This window comes from Mauremys mutica, chromosome 13 (genome assembly GCF_020497125.1).
Source record: "Mauremys mutica isolate MM-2020 ecotype Southern chromosome 13, ASM2049712v1, whole genome shotgun sequence".
Taxonomy (NCBI): Eukaryota; Metazoa; Chordata; order Testudines; family Geoemydidae; genus Mauremys; species Mauremys mutica.
The window spans coordinates 45,248,950-45,268,511 of NC_059084.1; the positions used below are offsets into that span (position 1 = coordinate 45,248,950).

Below are 19,562 nucleotides of genomic sequence, written 5' to 3' on the forward strand. Positions count from 1 at the left end.
CCTCATCTCGTCTGGGCTGCCTCCCTTTCTGCTCACTTCCCAGCCGGGCACCATCTCCAGCTAGGCTGGGCCCATCCTCCAGCTCCTGTTCCCCCTCTTAGTGACAGTGCGGGGTCAATGCCAAACACACGGGGTCAGGGTTTGGGGACTGGAAACCCTCCCCAGCCAGTCACTCCCCGTGTGTGCTAAGCTCCCTGTGCTGCAGCAGCACCTCCAAATGTTAGATTAAAACACACCCCAAGGCCACAGCAGGACCAGAGGGCTGGTTTCCGAGTCTTTGCCATGAATGAGCGAGATCCCCAGCTGGGGTCAATGGGCCATAGCTGCACTGAGTGAATGGGGCCAGATCCCAGATGGGGTCAATGGGCCATAGCTGCACTGAGTGAATGGGGCCAGATCCCAGCTGGGGTCAATGGGCCGTAGCTGCACTGAGTGAATGGGGCCAGATCCCAGCTGGGGTCAATGGGCCGTAGCTCCATGGGAGTCACTAAGGCCAGATCCCAGCGGGTGTGAGCCAGTGAAACTCATCTGAGGCTCTTTTGCACCAGCTGAATCCTTGGCTCACCTCTGGGGGTGTCAGCAACCTGGGGCTGCTGCCCCACCCCCACACCAATTGTCAGCCCTGATAAATGGCCACCTCCCCTATGCATGCTCTATGCACCAGCTGCCAGTGTCTCTCCAGTCCCTGAGCTGAGCAGTGACCACACCTGAGGCTTTGACTTCCTCTGCCTTCGTCAGAGAGGAGGGGCCCATCACCCTCCTTGCACCCAGACAGGGCCAGTGGCTGAGCTGAGAACTGAGCCCAGAGCGACCAGCTCAGCATGGCGCTAACTCTCCTTCTGCCTCTGATGGGTAAGTTACCTCCCTCAGCCCCCATCCCTTTGTGTGTCTGTCCAGTGATAACCCAACCCATGTCCCTCCATCCTCCTACACCCCCATCCCCTCTCCAGAGCTTTCAGCCCCTCTGTTCTCTTCTCTTCCAGCCTCTCTCCTGATTCTCCCCAGGCCGGTGACCCCTGCAGGTAATGACATCTCCTGTTCTTGCTGAGATGCTCACAGTGGGGAGGTCTCAGACAGTGCGGGGAGGGGGCGGATCCTGCTCTTTCCACACTGTGATGTGCAGAATGCAAAGGAAGGGGGGTTCCCTGGGTGCGCCCGTGACATTGGCTGGGTGGTCAGGCCGCCCCATTCACAGGCATCTCCTGTGGAACCTGTCCCAGCAGCAGCAACCCCAGTCAGGAGCCACGTCCATGGGGATGGAAGAGAGACCCCAGCTGATGCCTCCCTGAGGGTCCCTTTGCTGGGTCCCAGGCCAAACCATCGGGGAGAAGATGCCCCCATCCCCATGGGAGCTACCCAGCCCTTCATTGGCAGCCTCGGCAGACAGAGTGAGGGCTGGACGGGCCATGGAGACTGAGCACCCACCTCCCCATTACACTGAGTCCCCCCCAGACAGGGGCCCATCGGGGTGGGTCTGTGTGTGGGGGGGGGAGCTCTCTCTACCCCAGCTCTGGGCTCCCACAGTGGACTCAGGGCCAGGGGAAACAGACCCAGCACTGCCCAGTGGGACATTAAAAGCAGGTTCTGCAGAGACCCCAGAGGAAACGCGGTGGGTGTAAAACACCCCCTCCCTTCCCCACATCCGCCTGAGCTTCCTCATTTCTCTTTCACACCTTCTAGCTACTGCTAGGCAGGTCTGAAGGTCGGCTGATGGGTTCTCCCCCACTTGCACTTCGTTCCCCCAGATGGAGAACATGGGGTGGGAATGAGGGTCTTCGGGTTGAACCATTTCCATCAACAACCCTGCCCCATTCAATCCCCTCTCTGCATCCCACGTCCCCCAGTGTGGAGAATGTGTGGCAGTGAGAACCCAGCCCCACGGCTCCCTAGCGTGTTACTGGTTGAGACACCAACACCCCTCGGGAAGGAGGGGAGAGTCCAGCAGGGACCGGAGGCTGCTCATTTCTTGGTGGTATCCAATCCCAGCTGTCCCCGGCCCCTCTCCCATTCAGGTGGGTGGGGATTGGAGCTCAGGCACTGGGAGAGGATCCAGCCATGCTGTGCTGGGCCCAGCAGGTACTGGGGAAGGGGCGCTGTTCCCACTGGTTTACTGGAGAGCTCCCCCACGTATAGCTGCTGTGGGTTATTTCAGTCATGGGGCAGGAGGCAGGACGGTGGGGCTGGGTTGAAGCCCTGTGTCCATGCCTTGTTCCCCCATCTGCTGTTCCCCTCACTCCCTAGGGGTCTCCTCGCTATCTCTCTTCCACACTCCCTGTCGGCCCCCCGACACTCTCTCTGTGCCCCCCCCCCAAACTGTGTATCTCTGTGGGGAGCTGCTCATCAGCTTGGCTCCGCGGCCTGTCTGAGGGATGAAATCTAGATTCTACCAGCACTGGGACTACGTAGAAATCGAGACCAAGCCAGGGCCCTACTCCTGTGACCTCACAATACGCCAGGCTCCAGCAGAGCTACATCCATGTGGAGTGACCCTCTCTCAATATCAGTGCTGGCTGAGGCCTCTTTCTTTTTAGCCCTCGGGCCGACCTACCTGATCTCCTATATCACACACAAGTCACACGGTACATTGGGTTGCAGGTTAATGCTGCACTGGGTGCAGTATGGAGGTATCTAGGGGTGTAACTTCCTCTTCTATTGGGTTGCAGTAAGATCCTGGGGTGCAGGGTGGTGCTATATCACTGTAATACTGGGGTGTGGTGTGATGCCAGATTGAGGTGCAGGGTCAGGTTGGGGTGCAGTGGAATTGCCGAGGGCATCTATTCCTCCTGTGGGATCCCCCCCCCTCGCTCCAGTTAGCCAGTAACAACCTTCTCCCCGGCATCTCCTCCTCCCGGCTCTCTGAGCCCCTTCTCCTGCAGTGATATTTCACGCGTTGTCTTTTCCAGACACCCCTGCAGCCCCATGCCTCAGCTGTACCTCTCCGGGGAGCTTGTTATGTTCAGGTGTTCAGCTCCCCCAGTGATCACACTGTTACAGGATTCCAGTTCTCCAGAGCTGCAGGAGAGATTATCTCCTCCGGTAACAGTGACACGCACATCCTGAGCTATGTAACGCAGAAACACACCGGATCATACACCTGTGGTTGGTAGTTGCTTGGCATCAAATGTCCGGGGAACTGGAGTGGCCCTTTTCTTCCTGGGCTCTTCATGGGCATGAGGCTCCAGGCCACAAGGCATCTGACACACCCAATATCTGGGTCTCTGCAAAGAATAAATAATCTTTTCCCACCACCTCATTAGCCATGCAGCACATAGGGGAAACCGAGGCATGCACCCTATTAATAGAAAATTGCCATATGGTCACATCCCCCAACACCTCAGCTTTACTCCCTGTCTCTAGTCAGGGCCACTCCCCACATCTCAGACACTCTGTGGTGAGCAGGGGGGTCCCACCTGACTGCAAAGAATGGGCACTGAGAGGGCACCGCTGTGGGGTAGCTCCAGCCGTGGGGTCCCAGGTGGGCACTGCTCGGGGGAAGCTCATACCACTGGAGACCTGGCTGGGCACTGTCAGGGCCACCCACTGTGAATCTTCATCCCTGCAGCTGCCTGGATTCCTCAGTGATGATTTCTATCAGGAGGGGGATTGTTTACTGTCGTGTTACCCTGACCCCCTGCTGGCAACAATACACCAGAATCCTCTGCTGCCTTCATGTACCAGAGGGGAAGGTGCTACCCTGAGGTGCTCGGCATTCGTGGCTGATGCTCACACTGAGGGTTTCTCCCTCTGTATCTCACTGAGCAACCCAGTGCAGCCAGCAGATCCCACACAGAGTGTCCCTGCCTCCTGCTGGGAACCATGTGGGCACTGTGCAGGGTTGGGGCTCAGTGAGATACAGGGGAGCAGTGAGAGGAAACACGGTGCATGGAAAAACTCCCCCCTCCCTTCCCCACACCCACCCTGGCTTCCTCATTCATGTGCAGTACTTTCTAGCTACTGCTAGGCTGGTCTCATGGTCGGCTGATGGGTTCTCCCGCCTCTCCTGCCTCTGCCCCCAGCATGGAGAATGTGGGGTGAATACCCTGATGGGAATGGGGGTCCTGGGGTTGAACCATTTGCATCAGCAACACTTCCCCCCCCCAACGCTCTTTCTGCATCTCACTTCCCCAGCATGGAGACTGTGGGGTAGGGAGAGCCCAGCCCCACAACTCCCTGGGGTGAGCGTGTTACTACTGAGACTCCAACACCCGCTGGGCAGGAGGGGAGAGTCCAGCAGGGACTGGAGGCTGCTCATTTCTTGGTGGGATCCCATCCCAATTGTCTCCCTCCCCTTTTCCATCTAGGTGGGTGGGGGTTGGAGCTGAGACAGTGGGAGAGGATCCAGCCATGCTGTGCTGGCCCAGCAGGTACTGAGGATGGGTCGCTGTTCCCTCAAGTGTACTGGAGAGCTCCCCCATGTGTATCTGCCATCAAGTCTGTCACAGGCATTGGGGCACGAGGTGGCACTAGGGTGAGGCCCTGTGCTGGGGCCTTGTTCCCCCATGTGCTCATCCCCTCTGTAGCAAAGTGAGACTCAGCCCTGCGGCACCTCTTGGTGGTCATCGTAGGAATTACTTCCAGCCTCTGGAGCACCCTCTGCCGGCCGGTGTCTCGCCTGCCTCTGGCCCCCCATGTCCCTCCCAGACCCCAGTGTCCTTTACATCAGGGCTCTGCGTCCTACCAGCAACCCACAAACTCCCCTCCCAGGGGAACCCCCAGCCTCCTATCCCCACCTTGCCTCAGTGGCTACTGCCAGTCTCCATTTAGCTCACTGGGGCAGACACAGGCTGTTAACCACTCCTCATCGGCAAGGGGGTGGGACCTGCTGCCTCTGCTGGAGCTCCCCTGCTCCTTCTGCCCTTCCCCAGCACTGCTCCAGCCTAGGTACCCTGCTCAGCTCCCAGGCAGCCATGTCCTTCTCTCTCTAGAGAGAGAGTCTCTCCTGCAGCCTCTGGCCCTCAGCCCTCTTGTAGGGCCAGCTGTGGCCTGCTTAGGGCGTGGCCTCAGCTGTGGCTGCTTCTCCAATCAGCCCAGCTTTTTCCAGCCATAGACCTCTCCAGGGCTGCTTTAACCCCTTCAAGGCTGGAGTGGGGTGACCACCCCACTACACCCTCACCCCATGGGAGTCACTCCCCTGCCTCTATTCCAGACTCCCTGCCGGCCCCCAGCCTCAGCTTTCCACCTTCTGCCCAGTTACAGCTGGAGAGAGAATGTGTAGATCATGGTGGCTGTACAAGGACCATCAAACGCTCTCCCCATCCCTAATCCTCGGCCACTTCTCCCTGGAAAAATCTACACCAGGGTTTATTTCCTAGAGCAGCCGGGAGCTGGTCACCCACCTAGACATCACAGCCATTGGCATCCCAGAAACCCCAGCAGTGGCAGATTGGCTGTGTGGTTTGGACACTGAACTGGGTCTCAATGGGTCAGGGTCCAATTTATACTGCCAGGTAGTGCCAGGACAGACATTATGGGAAGCCCTGAGCCAGATGTGCCTTGACAATTCCACAGTGCGCTGGGACTTGGAGAGGGTCCAGTTCCCAGCCCTGCCACAGACTCTCCCCGTCACCTTGGACCACTCACTTCCCTAGGGAATCTCCAAGGAGATTAAGGGTGTTTGGTGCCTAAATCCCACTGGAATTTGATGGCGGCCTAACTCCTTTAAGATCCTGATGAAATCTGGGCCTCAGATTCCCCCATTAGAATGTGGACAATTCCTCCTCCTGGCCTTTCAGGGTGGGGTGATGGCACATGCACAGATGGAGAGGAGCCAACTTACCCCTGGATTTGGCCCTGGGGCAACCGCTGCTGGAATCTTGCATCCAGTTCTGGTCTCCACCGTTCAGGAATGGAGATGAATTGGAGAGGGGGCAGGGCAGGGTTAGGGTTCTGATTAAACAGTTGCAAAACCTGCCTAAGAATGAGAGACTCCAGGAGCTCGAGCTGATTAGCGTAACAACGAGAAGGTTCTTACCTGGGGAACAGAAATTTGATAATCGACGGCTCATCAATTGAACAGACAAAGATCAAACACGACCCAAAGGCTGGGAGCTGGAGGTAGACAAATTCAGACTGGCAATGAGGCTCAGCTATTAACAGGGAGGGGAATTCACCACTAGGACAATTCCCCAAGGGTCGTGGTGGAATCTCCATCGCTGGCGATTTCTGAATTAAGCTTGAATGTTTTTCTCAGAGATCTGCTCTAGGTCACAGAGGAATCAATTTTGGGAAGTCCTAGGGCCTGGGTGAGACAGGAGGTCAGACTCCATGATCACAATGGTCCCTTCTGGCCTTGGGATCTATGAAAAGATCCCATAGGGAGAGAGAGAGAGAAAGAGAGAGACAGAGACGGGCCCTGGTTTATTTCCCGTGGTGTATGAGGGTGGGGGCCGGGCAGTGAAATGAGGCTGATTTGAAATCATGTTTTTTCAGGCCTCATCTCTTCCCCCTTATCCCTTCTCCTCGTTCCATCATGGCCTCTCCCTCTGCACTGACCCCTCTGCCTCTGTTCTAGCTCGTCTGCCGGCCCCCACGCTCTCTCAGTACCCCGGGTACACAGTGTATCTCCCAGGGGAGCGGGTTACCCTCACGTGCTCGGCTCCTGGGGGTGAACTGGACTGGATTTATAGATTCTTCTATCAAAAAGGGCAGCAGAAGCCCAGAGTGGTCCAACACCCAAGTGAAGGCCCCCAGCTGGAGCTCACAGCTGAGAAGGGAAAGTCTGGGAGATACACCTGTGTGTACCGGTGGCAGGAATCCAGTCGAGAGATCTCATCTAGAAACAGCGACTCCGTCTCCATCACAGTGACAGGTGAGCCCCTGGTTTTCCTGCTGTTTTATGGGAGAGTCTCTAGAGATTTGACGCCCACCCGGTGACAGAGCCTGAGGTGTGGTTCTCTAGAGCTGCTCTGGAGCAGTGCCTGGGAGGGCCCCTTCCCTGTGTCACCCCCGTAGGGTCACAGTCTCCCTAGGGGCCATTTGGCTGCAGCACCTCCTGGGACTGAACCTTGGAGCCCTCAGCACCCCTGGGTCACTCCCCGCAGCGACAGCACCTCATTGCACACCTGAGACAGAGACCTGCACATGCAAAGGGAGCAACGCGCCCCCACCTTCCTTACACTGCAGTGACTCCCAGCTAGCGTGGTAACAGCAGGGGGTTTATTGGCTATTTCGGAACCAGCCTAGAAAGTCCTTAGTTATCGTCGAGAACAGGACGTTACAGCAAAGTCCATCTGGGTCAGTCCGGAGTCCAGAGTCCTCTGGCCCCTCCCTAGTCCCAGTCCCTGAGCGTCTTCTGCTGCCAGCAGCCCACACTGAGCAACCCCACCTGGCCCCTCCTCAGCCCTTTGTTCTTGTTACCGGGGAAACCTTGTCACCTGACCCTTCTCCTTAGGTCTTTGTTCTCCAGCTGGTCACATTCCATTTCTGTCCTGCAGAGGGTGGGACATCCTCCATGGTCTTTAGCTACTAGACATCAAATGTCCGGGAAATTGGAGTGACCATTGTCTTCTTGGGTTCTTTTTGGGCACGGGGCCCCAGGCCACTAGGAATCAGCCACATCCAATATCTGGGTCTCTGCAAAGAAGAAACAATCTTTTCCCACCACCTCGTTAGCCATGCAGCACATAGGGGAAACTGAGGCACACACCCTATTAATAGAAAATTGCCATATAGTTACATCCCCAACAGCTCAGCTTTACTCCCTGCCTCTAGTCAGGGCCATTTGCCACATCTTAGACTCTCTGTGGTGGGCAGGGGGGTCCCACCTGATCAGCAAAGAATGGGCACTGAGAGGGCACCGCTGTGGGGTAGCTCCAGCCCTGGGGTCCCAGGTGGGCACTGCTCAGGGGAAGCTCACACCGCTGGAGACCTGGCTGGGCACTGTCCGGGCCACCCACTGTGAATCGTCATCCCTGCAGCTGCCTGGATTCCTTAGTGATGATTTCTATCAGGAGAGGGATCAGTTACTGTCGTGTTACCCTGACCCCCTGCTGGCACCAATACACCAGAATCCTCTGCTGCCTTCATGTATCAGAGGAAGGTGCCACCCTGGGCATTCGGGGGTGAAAGCACCATAGGATGCAAATTCTTCTCTCAAACCAGGGATTTGGTCTCTGAAGAGGTCCATGGTCCCAGGGGAGTGACTGGCTGATTTGCAAGGCTGAGATAGAGACACCCGTCCCGTACCCCTGTTAGGCACTGGGCAACCCAGTGCAGCCAGCGGATCCCACACAGAGTGTTCCTGCCTCCTGCTGGGAACCATGCGGGCACTGTGCAGGGCTGGGGCTCAGTGAGATACAAGGGAGCAGTGAAAGGAAAAACTCCCCCCCACTTCCCCACATCCACCCTGGCTTCCTCATTTCTGTGCACTACTTTCTAGCTACTGCTAGGCAGGTCTGATTGTCGCTGACGGCTTCTCCCCCCTCTCCTGCCTCTGGAGAATGTGGGGTGAATACCCTGGTGGCAATGGGGGTCTTGGGGTTGGACCATTTGCATCAGCAACACTTCCCCCCTCCAACGCTGTTTCTGCACCTCACTACCCCAGCATGGAGAGTGTGGGGTAGGGAGAGCCCAGCCCCACAACTCCCTGGGGTGAGCGTGTTACTGGCTGAGACTCCAGCACCCACCGGGCAGGAGGGGAGAGTCCAGCAGGGACCAGAGGCTGCTCATTTCTTGGTGGGATCCCATCCCAATTGTCTCCCTCCCCTTTTCCATCTAGGTGGGTGGGGGTTGGAGCTCAGATACTGGGAGAGGATGTAGCCATGGTGTGCTGGGCCCAGCAGGTACTGGGGAGGGGGGCGCTGTTCCCACTGGTTTACTGGAGAGCTCCCCCATGTGTATCTGCCATCAAGTCTGTCACAGGCACTGGGGCACGAGACAGAAGTGGTGGGACTAGGGTGAGACCCTGTGTTTGGGCCTTGTTCCCCTGTCTGCTCTTCCCCTCACTCCATGGGGGTCTCTCCCCTGCCTCTGTTCCAGACTCGCTGCTGGCCCCCCCCAGGCTCTCTCTGTGCCTGGCCGCCCCCCTCCACACACACCATGTATCTTAGGGTAACTTGACAGCAAATATGAAAAATCAGGACGGGGTGGGGGGTAATAGGATCCTATATAAGAAAAAGACCGAAAAAACAGGGCTGTCCCTATGAAATCGGGACATCTGGTCACCCTAATGTATCTCCAGGGGAGCCGCACATTCATCTGCTCAACTCCCGGGGCTGTTTGAGGGATGAAATTCAGGTTCTACCAGCACTTGGGTGAAATCCCCAACCCCAATAACTGGGACCAGATGGAAATCAAGGCTGAGCCAGGGCCCTACTCCTGTAACCTCACAATACACCAGGCTCCAGCAGGGGCCATATCCATGCGGAGTGACCCTCTCTCAATATCAGTGCTGGGTGAGGCCTCTTTCTCTCTGTGTTTAGCCCTGGGGCCCTCCTACCTGATCTCCTACATCACACACAAGTCACAGGGCACATTGGGTTGCAGGTCAATGCTGCACTGGGGTGAAGTGTGGAGGTATCTTGGGCTGCGAGCTCCTCTCCTATTGAGTTGCAGTAAGATCCCGGGGTGCGGTGCGGGGCTATGTCAGGGTGCAGTGTTATACTGTGGAGAGGTTTGATGCTAGATTGAGGTGCAGGGTCAGATTGGGGTGCAGTGGAATTGCTGGGAGCAACTATTCCTCCTGTGGGATCCCCCCCTCGCTCCAGTTAGCCAGTAACAACCTTCTCCCCAGTATCTCCCCCTCCTGGCTCTCTGAGCCCCTACTCCTGCAGTGAAATCTCACCCTTTATCTTTTCCAGATCCCCCTTCGCCCCCCACACTCTCCCTGAGCCCCCCACACCAGCTGTACCTCACCGGGGAGTCTGTTTGGCTCACGTGTTCGGCTCCCCCCAGTGATCACACTGTTACAGGATTCCAGTTCTCCAGAGCTGCTGGACAGATTATCTCCTCCGATAACAGTGACACGCATACCCTGAGCTATGTAACACAGACAGACACCGGATCATACACCTGTGCGTACTGGGTAAAGCCGTCAGGTCGCAGGATGAAATCTGCGGAGAGTCCCGCTGTCTCCATCTCTGTGACAGGTGAGTTCTGGGCTGTCTCGGCTTCCCTTGGAGTATCTGCATTTCGGAGACACCCAGTTTCCTTTGCAGAATCCAGGACTTGTGTCCGATGTGATGAATGTTGCACACACAGAGCAGGACTCATTCCCTGCAGGAGGGAGCAGCAGGGAGCACATCCCCCCCCACGTGCACACACACACACACACACACACACACAGCTCTTTGCTGAATCCCAGTCCCCCAAACTCCATCCCCCCCCACCAGCTGAGCCCCCTTCCACAACATCCCCGGATGGACAGCGTGGGGTGACACAGACGATGGGAGTGGGGCTGTCGGGCTTACATCAATGATCCCCCCAGCCTCAGCTTTCCACCTTCTGCCCAGTTCCATCTGGAGAGAGAATGTGGAGATCTCGATGGATGCACAAAGACAATCATAGGCCCTCCCCATCCCTGCTCCTCAGCCACTTCTCCCTGGCAAAATCTACACCAGGGTTATTTCCTAGAGCAGCCGGGAGCTGGTCACCCACCCAGACACCGCAGCGATCGGCATCCCAGAGAGCCCAGCGGTGGCAGACTGGATGTGTGGTTTGGACACTGAACTGGGTCTCAGTGGCTCTGGGTCCGATTTATACTGCTAGGTAGTGCCGGGACAGACATTATGGGAAGCCCTGAGCCAGATGGGCCTTGACAATTCGACAGTGCGCTGGGACTTGGAGAGGGTCCAGTTCCCAGCCCTGCCACAGACTCTCCCCATCACCTTGGACCACTCACTTCCCTTGGGGATCTCCAAGGAGATTAAGGGTGTTTGGTGCCTAAATCCCAAAGGAATTTGATGGCGGCCTAACTCCTTTAAGCTCCTGATGAAATCTGGGCCTCAGTTTCCCCCATTAGAATGGGGATAATTCCTCCTCCCGGCCTTTCAGGGGTGGGGTGATGGCACCTGCCTGGATGTCCATGGCATACAAAGATGCCAGGGTGAGAGGAACCATCTTACCTCTGGATTTGGTACTGGGGTGACCGCTGCTGGAATCCTGTGTCCAGTTCTGGTCTCCACCATTCAGGGATGGAGATGAATTGGAGAGGGGGCAGGGCAGGGTTAGGGATATGATTAAACAGCTGCAAAACCTGCCTAAGAGTGAGATACTCCAGGAACTCGAGCTGATTGGTGTAACAACGAAAAGGTTCTTATCTGGGGAACAGAAATTTGATAATCGACGGCTCTTCAATTGAACAGACAAAGATCAAACACAACCCAAAGACTGGGACCTGGATCTAGACAAACGCAGACTGGCAATGAGGCTCAGCTATTAACAGTGAGGGGAATTCACCACTGGGACAATTCCCCAGGAGTCATGGTGGATTCTCCATTGCTGGTGATTTCTGAACCAAGCCTGGATGTTTCTCTCAGAGATCTGCTCTGGGTCACAGAGGAATCAGTTCAGGGAAGTCCTAGGGCCTGGGTGAGACAGGAGGTCGGACTCCATGATCACAATGGTCCCTTCTGGCCTTGGGATCTATAAAAAGATCTCGGAGTGGGGGAAGAGAGAAACGGGCCATGGTTTATTTCCCAGGATGGAGGGTGGGGGCCGGGCAGTGAGATGAGGCTGTGATCATGTCTGTCCAGGACTCATCTCTGCCCCCTTCTCCCTTCTCCTCATTCCATCATGGCCTCTCCCTCTGCACTGACCCCTGTGTCTCTGTTCTAGCTCGCCCGCCGGCCCCCATGCACTCTCAGGACCCCAGGTACACAGTGTATCTCCCAGGGGAGCGGGTTAACCTCACGTGCTCGGCTCCTGGGCGTGAGCTGGCTTCGGGATACAGATTCTTCTATCAAAAATGGCAATGGGGCTCCAACATAGTCCAACAATCAAATACAAGATACTGTCTGGAGCTCACAGCTGAGAAGGGAAATGCTGGGACATACACCTGTGCGTACTGGAGGTGGGAATCCAATCGAGAGATCTCATCTAGGAACAGCGACACCATCTCCATCACAATGACAGGTGAGCCCCTGTTTTTCCTGCTGTTTGATGGGAGAGTTTCTAGGGATCTGAAGCCCATCCCAGCTTCACCCCCTGTCTCTGGGTCAGCCTCACTCCACACATCTCAGCAACTCTGTAGTGGGCTTAGGGTGCCAGCTGATCAGCAAAGACTGGGCAATTACAGGGCACTACTGCACGGAAGCTCACAGCACTGGGACCCTGGCTGGGCACTCTCAGCGGCACCCACTGTGAATCTTTAGCCCTGCAGGCTGCAGCTGCCTGGACTCCTCTGTCATGATTTCTGTCGGGAGAAGGATTGGTTACTATCACATAACCTAGTCTCCTGCCAGCACCAGTACCGCAGAATTCCTACTGCCCATGGACTCAATGGGGCATATTCCCAGCTGGGGTCACTGTGCCCTAGTTCCACTGGAGTCAATGGAGCAGACTCCAGCTGGCGGGTGTGATGCTCCTGGCGGTGGGGTATCCATGGCTGTGAGGCACGTCGCTACCACCTGCCCTTAGTGCAGGGAAGCCTGGTCTGTGCCTGCTGGGGGCAGCTCCCCAACATCCCCGGCCTCAGCCGCACAAGCCCTCCCCTCCCAGCCCCTGCAGGCTGAACTGGCCCTGGGCAGGAGCTGCCCCCCTCAGGTACCAAGGAGGGGACGATGGTCTCAAGAGGTTCACCGGCAGTGAGATCTCTGCTGCTCGGTGTTTGCATGGCCCGGCGGTGATGTGGTCCCTGGGCACTGAGCTGGGGCTGGTTGGGGTCTGTGTCCAGGATCCCTCCCTCCTCTGCTCTTCACTGGCTCTTCCTCTGCTTCTGTGTCACCAGCCTCCCGAGTAGGAACCATCTCCTCTCCCAACCCCCTTGTCTTTTCCAGACCCCGACCTGGCTCCCCAGCTCTCCGTGTCCCCGCAGCAGCCTGTCTACATAACTGGAGAAGCTGTGACCTTGACGTGCTCAGCTGCCAGGGCGTCCACTGTGTCCGGGGTCCGTTTCTTCAGAGACCACCAGAAAATCCACTCCAAGGAACTCCCCTCACCCCGGTACAGTTACATTGAGTCTTTTCGACTGTCAGGGGGTTCTGGATTGCAAGCCGGAGTGTACAGCTGTGAATCCTGGAAGACAGTGTCTGGGCGAGAAATGCCATTGGTGAGGAGCCAGCCCATCTCCATAGCACTGACAGGTGAGACCCCCTGTGTCCTGCTGTTGATGGCCCCCTGGTGGGGTATCTCTCTTCCTTGCACAGGGTGAGACACATCCCGGTCCCTCAGCTCCAGACAGAGCCATGCCACCCACTTGGTCAATGTCACTCCCTGGTTCCCTGGCTCTTCTGGTGGGTTTTGGGGGAGTGTTGGTGCAAATTTGGGTTTTGAAAACTTGGGGATGTTTAAGGAAACAAACCCCAAATCTCCCCCCATCTGTGGCAGGGGTCAGGCCCTGGTGTCAGACATGCTGTGGGGAGGTCGGGCACCCCAGCAGTAGGGAGAGACTTCCCGCTGATCAGTAAAGTTCGGCACTGAGAGGGCACTGCTGTGGAGAAGCTCGCTGCACTGTCGTCCCAGCTGACAAGGCAACCAGTTCTAAGGTCCCAGCCCCTCCTCTTTATTCATGATTATTATCACAAGCGGGAGCAGTTACTGATGTTACCCCAACTCCCTGGCAGCGCCAATGCCCTCAGGATCCCCTGCTGCCCATGTGTATGGGAGGAGAAGGTGCTACCCACAGGTGCTCAGCACCCAGGGGGAAAGTGCCATCAATACAAAGTCTTCTCTCAAAGTAGGGATTGGGTCTCTAAAAAGATCTCTGGTCCCCAGTGGAGTGACTGGCTGATGCTCACAGCTGAGACAGAGACCACCTGTCCCTTAAAGCAGTCCAGCCAGGGGATCCCACACAGAAAGGCCCTGCCTCCTGCTGTGTTCCATATGGGCACAGTGCAGCGTTGGGGATCAGTGAGGTACAGGGGTGCAGGGAGTTTCCCATGGAGAAGTTTCCCTCCCCCCTTATTCCTGAGATGAATATAACCTGGTAACATCTGCCCCTCACCTCCCAGATCCCTGCCAGGTGTGACCCTTCTTCGGTATCTAAAGCTGACTCCTGTTTTCCAGACCCCAGTGTGGCCCCATCCCTCTCCTGAGCCCTGAGCACACCAAATAACTCCCCAGAGAGCCTGTTCCCCTCACATGCTGGGCTGCACCTGGTGTCCACTAAACTGCAGGATCCAGTTCGACATGGTGGGCAGATGTAGCATCTCAGTTGGGGGCTCATCCAGGGGCAGCTTCATTCACCCCTAGAGCATCACAGAGCCAGGGGCTCTGGGCCATGCACCTGTCTGCACCAGATAGGCCCATCCGGCCAGGAGATCCCAGCTGGGAAGTGCCAGCCCCTCTCCACCAGCCTGGACACAGACCTGGGTATCCAACATGGCCGCCTTGCACCTCTACCCTCTGGGACGGTAGAATCCCAGCAGGGCCACCCAGCTCTCCGTCTGCCCAGAGGGGGCGGGATCTCCAGACAACCTGAGCCCTCCCTATCTGCCAAGGGCTCCATAAATGCAAGGGGCTGGGACATTAGTAATGGAGAAGTGACAGGAAAGGAGTCACATCCTGGCCACCTTCTGACCCCCACATCCCAGCCCCATATTGTATCTGAAGGAGGCCATCCCCACCCCATAGCCCAGCTCTCACTTGTTTCAGTGGGGAGTCCCTCAGGTGAAGCAAGAGGCTCTGGAGAGAGAGCAAAGGTAATCTCTGAATAAATTGAATTCTGGGCACCATCTCCACTTCCCCCACTGCCACGTCCCAGCTGACCCCTCCCCTTTGCTGCTCCCCACAGATTCCCCTCCACAGCCAGTGCTGGAGCTGGATCCCCCTTCTGGAGCAGTGAGTGAAGGTCTCCCCCTGCTCATCATCTGCACAACGTCCAGAAATGCCAGAGAGCGGAGGTTTCACTTCTACAAGGACAGAGTCGAGATCATCCATGGGGACATGGGGTCTGAGATCAGCACCACAGAGCCTGGCACCGGCTCAATGAATGTCTCTGTGCTCAGCATCCCACAGGCCGGTCCCAACAACACCGGGGAATTCACCTGCGGGTACGAGGAGAACGTGGGTGGGAGGTGGATCCCATCCTCCAGGAGCCGGGCTGTGAATGTCACTGTAAATGTCACCGGGACAGGTGAGACTTCCCTAATTTCTTAATTCACCTTCCTGTGTTGATCCCATTGGAGGAGAACCATCCCCGGGAGCTCTCCTGGGAAAGGGAGGTCGGATGAGGTGACAGATGTCACATGGGAATAGAAAACAAAGTAGAGATGAAAATCTCCCTTCTCCCTCCAGGTCCTTTCTGTCTATGACACTTCCATGGCCCAAGTATCTGAGCCCCTCACAATGTTGTTAATAGATTTAGCCCAGAGGTGGGCAATCTACGGCTCGTGGGACCCTCCTGCCCGGTCCCTGAGCTCCTGCCCCGGGAGGCTACCCCAGCCCCTTCTCTGCTGTCCCCCCTCCCCCACAGCCTCAGCTCACTTTGCCACCAGCACAATGATCTGGGCAGTGGGGCTGTGAGTTCCTGGGGCAGTGCAGCTGAGGAGCTGGGGCCTGGCCCAGTCTCTATGCTGCGCAGTCAGAGGGCAGGGAGCGAGGGGGGGGGTTGGATAGAGGGCAGGGGAGGTCAGGGGAGTGGTCAGGGGGCAGGGGTGTGGATAGAGGTCGGGGCGGTCAGAGGGTGGGGAACAGGGATTGAAGGGGGGAGGAGTCCTGGGGGGCAGTCAGGAAGGAGGGGGGTTGGATGGGGCGGCGGGGGGCAGTCAGGGGCAGGGGTTCCAGGTGCGGTCAGGGGACGGAGGGTGAATGGGGCAGAGGTCCTGGGGGGGGGATGATAGGGGGTGGGGGCTGGGCCACAACCCCCTCCCCTAACCAGCCCTCCATACAATTTCTGAAACCTGATGCGGCCCTCAGGCCAAAAACTTTCCCCGCCCTGATTTAGCCCTTCGGTGCCCATTTTAGAGATGGGAAATGGAGGCAAGGAGAGGGTAAGTCCCACAGGGGCCTGCGGGAGAACAGGGAATTGAACCCCAATATCCAATACCCAACACCAACCCCATAACCACTGAACCATCCTTCCCCTCTTTGGAATGAGGCTATCACAGACTGAACGGGACACAGTGAACAGTGTCAGAAAGCCCTTCACCAAAATCTGATTCCTTTGTGGGTTTCAGAACTTTTCTCAGGGCTGTCTGGCTGTGCTCATGCCCCTTCCCTCTCTTTTTTTATTCTGCTGCGTGAACAGCCTCACACTATACCCGTGATGTTCTGCTGACAACAGGTGGCATCTTGTTTCTGGTTGGAGCCATTGCTGCTCTCATCTGTTACTGCAGGAGGAAGAAAAGAGGTGAGTGAAAGGGGGAGATGCACCGTGATCGCCCATCCACTCCCTTGATATGGTCTAGCCAATAACTATTCTGCAGTGATCAGGGTAAATAGTTTTAAACCATTAACAACCACAAAGCAGCGTGCCATAGTGCGGGCATGGAAACCAAATCTAAAATATGCCTGGCAAATGAGGTACGTACCTTTCAATGAGAAGGCCGTGTTTAAAAAGAAGATAGAGGTGTAAAAAATATGTATGGGTTTTCAAATGTATCTTGGTACGTATTTATTTTAATAACACATGTTGTCAAATAACCAACTCGGCTGAAGCTTGATTTAAGACAATCATTCAATCCTTAATACAGCGCTCTATAGAGAAAAGAAAGGAAAACGAACAAACCCTCTGAGCCTGGAGAAGTGTTGGCAGCTTACTTCACTTCTAACTCACTCTCCCAAATTCACACCTTACATACTGGTTTAAAACAAAGAAAATCCTTTCTTGTGTTTTGATTTTTTTTAAAATTAATAAGCCAGTGGCACCTGTGACTAGTTTATCACTACTGGGACTGTCTATCACCCCAATTAGCTCTTATGGGTGGAACTGGAGACCTCAGTCTTGGAACTCAAATGTCCCCTGATGAAGCTTAAGCAGATCTGAGATAACAGGATCAGGACCCAAGAGTTCCTTTTATCCTGTAATTCTCTTGCAGCCTCTCGACCGCATACAGTGCTTGGGTGAACAGGCAAAGCATTGTCCCTTTGAAGTAGGCCTCTTATTTCCTAAGCATCACCGGTAATTAGCTACATTGATTAGCACAAGTTAATTACACATCTTCAGCCATTTATGGGTAGTTTACTACAAACTTCAAAGAGAAATAAGAAGGCTGATATTACTACATTCGCAGTTCATCTAAGTGTTAACATCGCTTTTTGATCTCTGAACTAACTGAATACAGCCACAGACAGGAACTGCTTGGTTACATGGTCAACCTCTAACAATATGTATGTAAACACACAAAAACACAATCATTATCTACTAATTTGTCTATAGCTCTAAGGTTAGATGTAAGCATGAAGATCATCAGTTGTGATTATGGTTAAGTGAGGGGTAAAATAATTTCAAACTTAGAAATATTTTCATGCCTCCGGGATGGGAATTATATACGTAAACAAACAGAGATAAATTGTTGTCTCCATTTTCACCCTGTGCCCTGGTAGAAGCTGCAGAATTACACACGTACAGAAATCAACAGGTAAAAAGATAAGTGCTACCTCTTTCCCCAGATTGCACATTATAGCAAGTCATATCCTCATGATGCTCCAAACTTCATCTCCATTTTTATCTGGTTCTGTTTTAGTTCCAAAGCCTCAGAAAAGCACCAAGGGATATGAGCCCAGAGTATGTGCCAGAAACCTGCATCCTGCTCATGATAATCAGGGATCTAAAGCCAGGGTTCCTGGTGCAGAGCAGGTGGAACAGGTAACAAAATGGATTTATCAGCTAAACTTCAAACCCAGGCACAGTCCAACTGCCTTAAAATTGCACAGCCTGGGTCTTTCCTGCAGTCCTGAGATAGAGCTGCCTGTCTGGGGTGGGGCAGACAGAGAACAGCCACAAAAAGATGTTGTACACAGGAGGCAGGGCTGGGAATTTGTCACCCTTTTCACCATCACCCCAAACCTCCCCTGAGTCACTGAAATGTAGGGCTGGGAAGGGACCACAAGGAGTCATCTCATTAGAAATTTTCTCTTAATATCCAACCTAAATCTCCCTTGCTGCAGATAAAACCCATTACATCTTGTCCTACCATCAGTGGACATGGACAAGAATTGATCACTGTCCTCTTTAGAATGTCATGTTAGAAGACAGTTTTCATGTCCCCCCTCAGCTTTCTCATCTCTAGACTAAAGACGCCCGATTCTTTCACCCTTTCCGCATAGGCCGTATTTTCTAAATGTCTTATAATTTTTGTTGCTTTTCTCTGGACTCTTTCCAGTTCATCCACACCTTTCTTAAAGTGTGATGCCCAGACCTGGACACAGCGCGCCAGATCAGACCTCCCCAGTGCTGAGTAGAGCAGGACGGTTACCTCCCACGTCTTACACAGGGGGTAGCCGTTTGTCAGCAGCATCGTGCTGTTGCTTCATATGGATTTTGAGCTCCACTAGGACACCTCTCCTGCAATACTCCCGTCACATCAGTTATACCCCATTTTGTACTGCTGCCTTTCAGTTTTCCTTCCTCACTGGAGTACTTTGTAATTCCCTCAATTTCATTTTACAGATTTTAGGACAATTCTCCAATTTTTTGAGCTCCCTTTCATCCTGTCCTCCAAAATCCTTGCAAGCTGTGCAACCAGCCCGTGCACCCCTCCCTCTCACCCTTTCTCCTTCCTCCCCCACCAGGGCTCTGAAGTCACCTACGCGCTCATGGAATTCCCGGCCTTGGAGGCCCAGGCAACCCAGCCGAAAAACAAACCCAAGCCTGCTGAAGCTGAGCATGTGCTGTATAGCGAGGTGGTGACAACGCACACTCGGAAGGCAGCTAAATAAGGAGGGGAAACCCTCTCTATGTCTCTCTGCATCTTCTCCACCTCCTCCAGGCATCCGTATCCTTAACCCTTTATATCGCAAGATCCCTTTCATGCCCCTTGGCAAAGAGCATGCCCAACACACTCTTGTCAGACTATTTAGCCAACCAGCAGCTTCTCGGGTATCATATAAAAACTTGTGACCCACTGCCCAGGAATATCACTGTACAATGTATCTACGGGCTGTGCAGAAAGAGTTACATATCTATGCCGGGTGTAGTTGCTAAACAAGTGACAGAGTCCTGCGGCACCTTACAGACATATTGGAGCATAAGCTACCACTCTGATACTTGATAAACAAGGTGTCCCTAGACAAAGGAATGTGGAATTATGGGTCTCCATGCATCAAGCAAACTGGCAGATAAGAAAAACAGGATGGCTTGTGTGATGCTGGGAAATCTGATCTCCGCCCTTGCCAGGCTGCCGGCATTAGCTAAGAACTGACAATCTCGTAGCTGGAGATCAGAGCAGGTCACCCGTATGTTCGTTTTGGTCTAAATAGGTAACAGTCTCCTATGAATGTCTTTAGTGTTTAGACTCTATAAAATG

General features: G+C 54.8%; 1 protein-coding gene across 1 annotated transcript; it reads left to right on the top strand.

Moving 5' to 3' along the window:
* Positions 1 to 821: 821 nt before the first annotated feature.
* LOC123347456 (immunoglobulin superfamily member 1-like) lies at positions 822 to 18,975 on the top strand. Its single transcript, XM_044984871.1, has 8 exons — positions 822 to 852; positions 6,512 to 6,808; positions 9,798 to 10,085; positions 12,933 to 13,238; positions 14,888 to 15,229; positions 16,343 to 16,444; positions 17,781 to 17,902; positions 18,829 to 18,975. The coding sequence occupies exons 1-8, from the start codon at positions 822 to 824 to the stop codon at positions 18,973 to 18,975; spliced, it is 1,635 nt and encodes a 544-aa protein (XP_044840806.1).
* Positions 18,976 to 19,562: the final 587 nt, after the last annotated feature.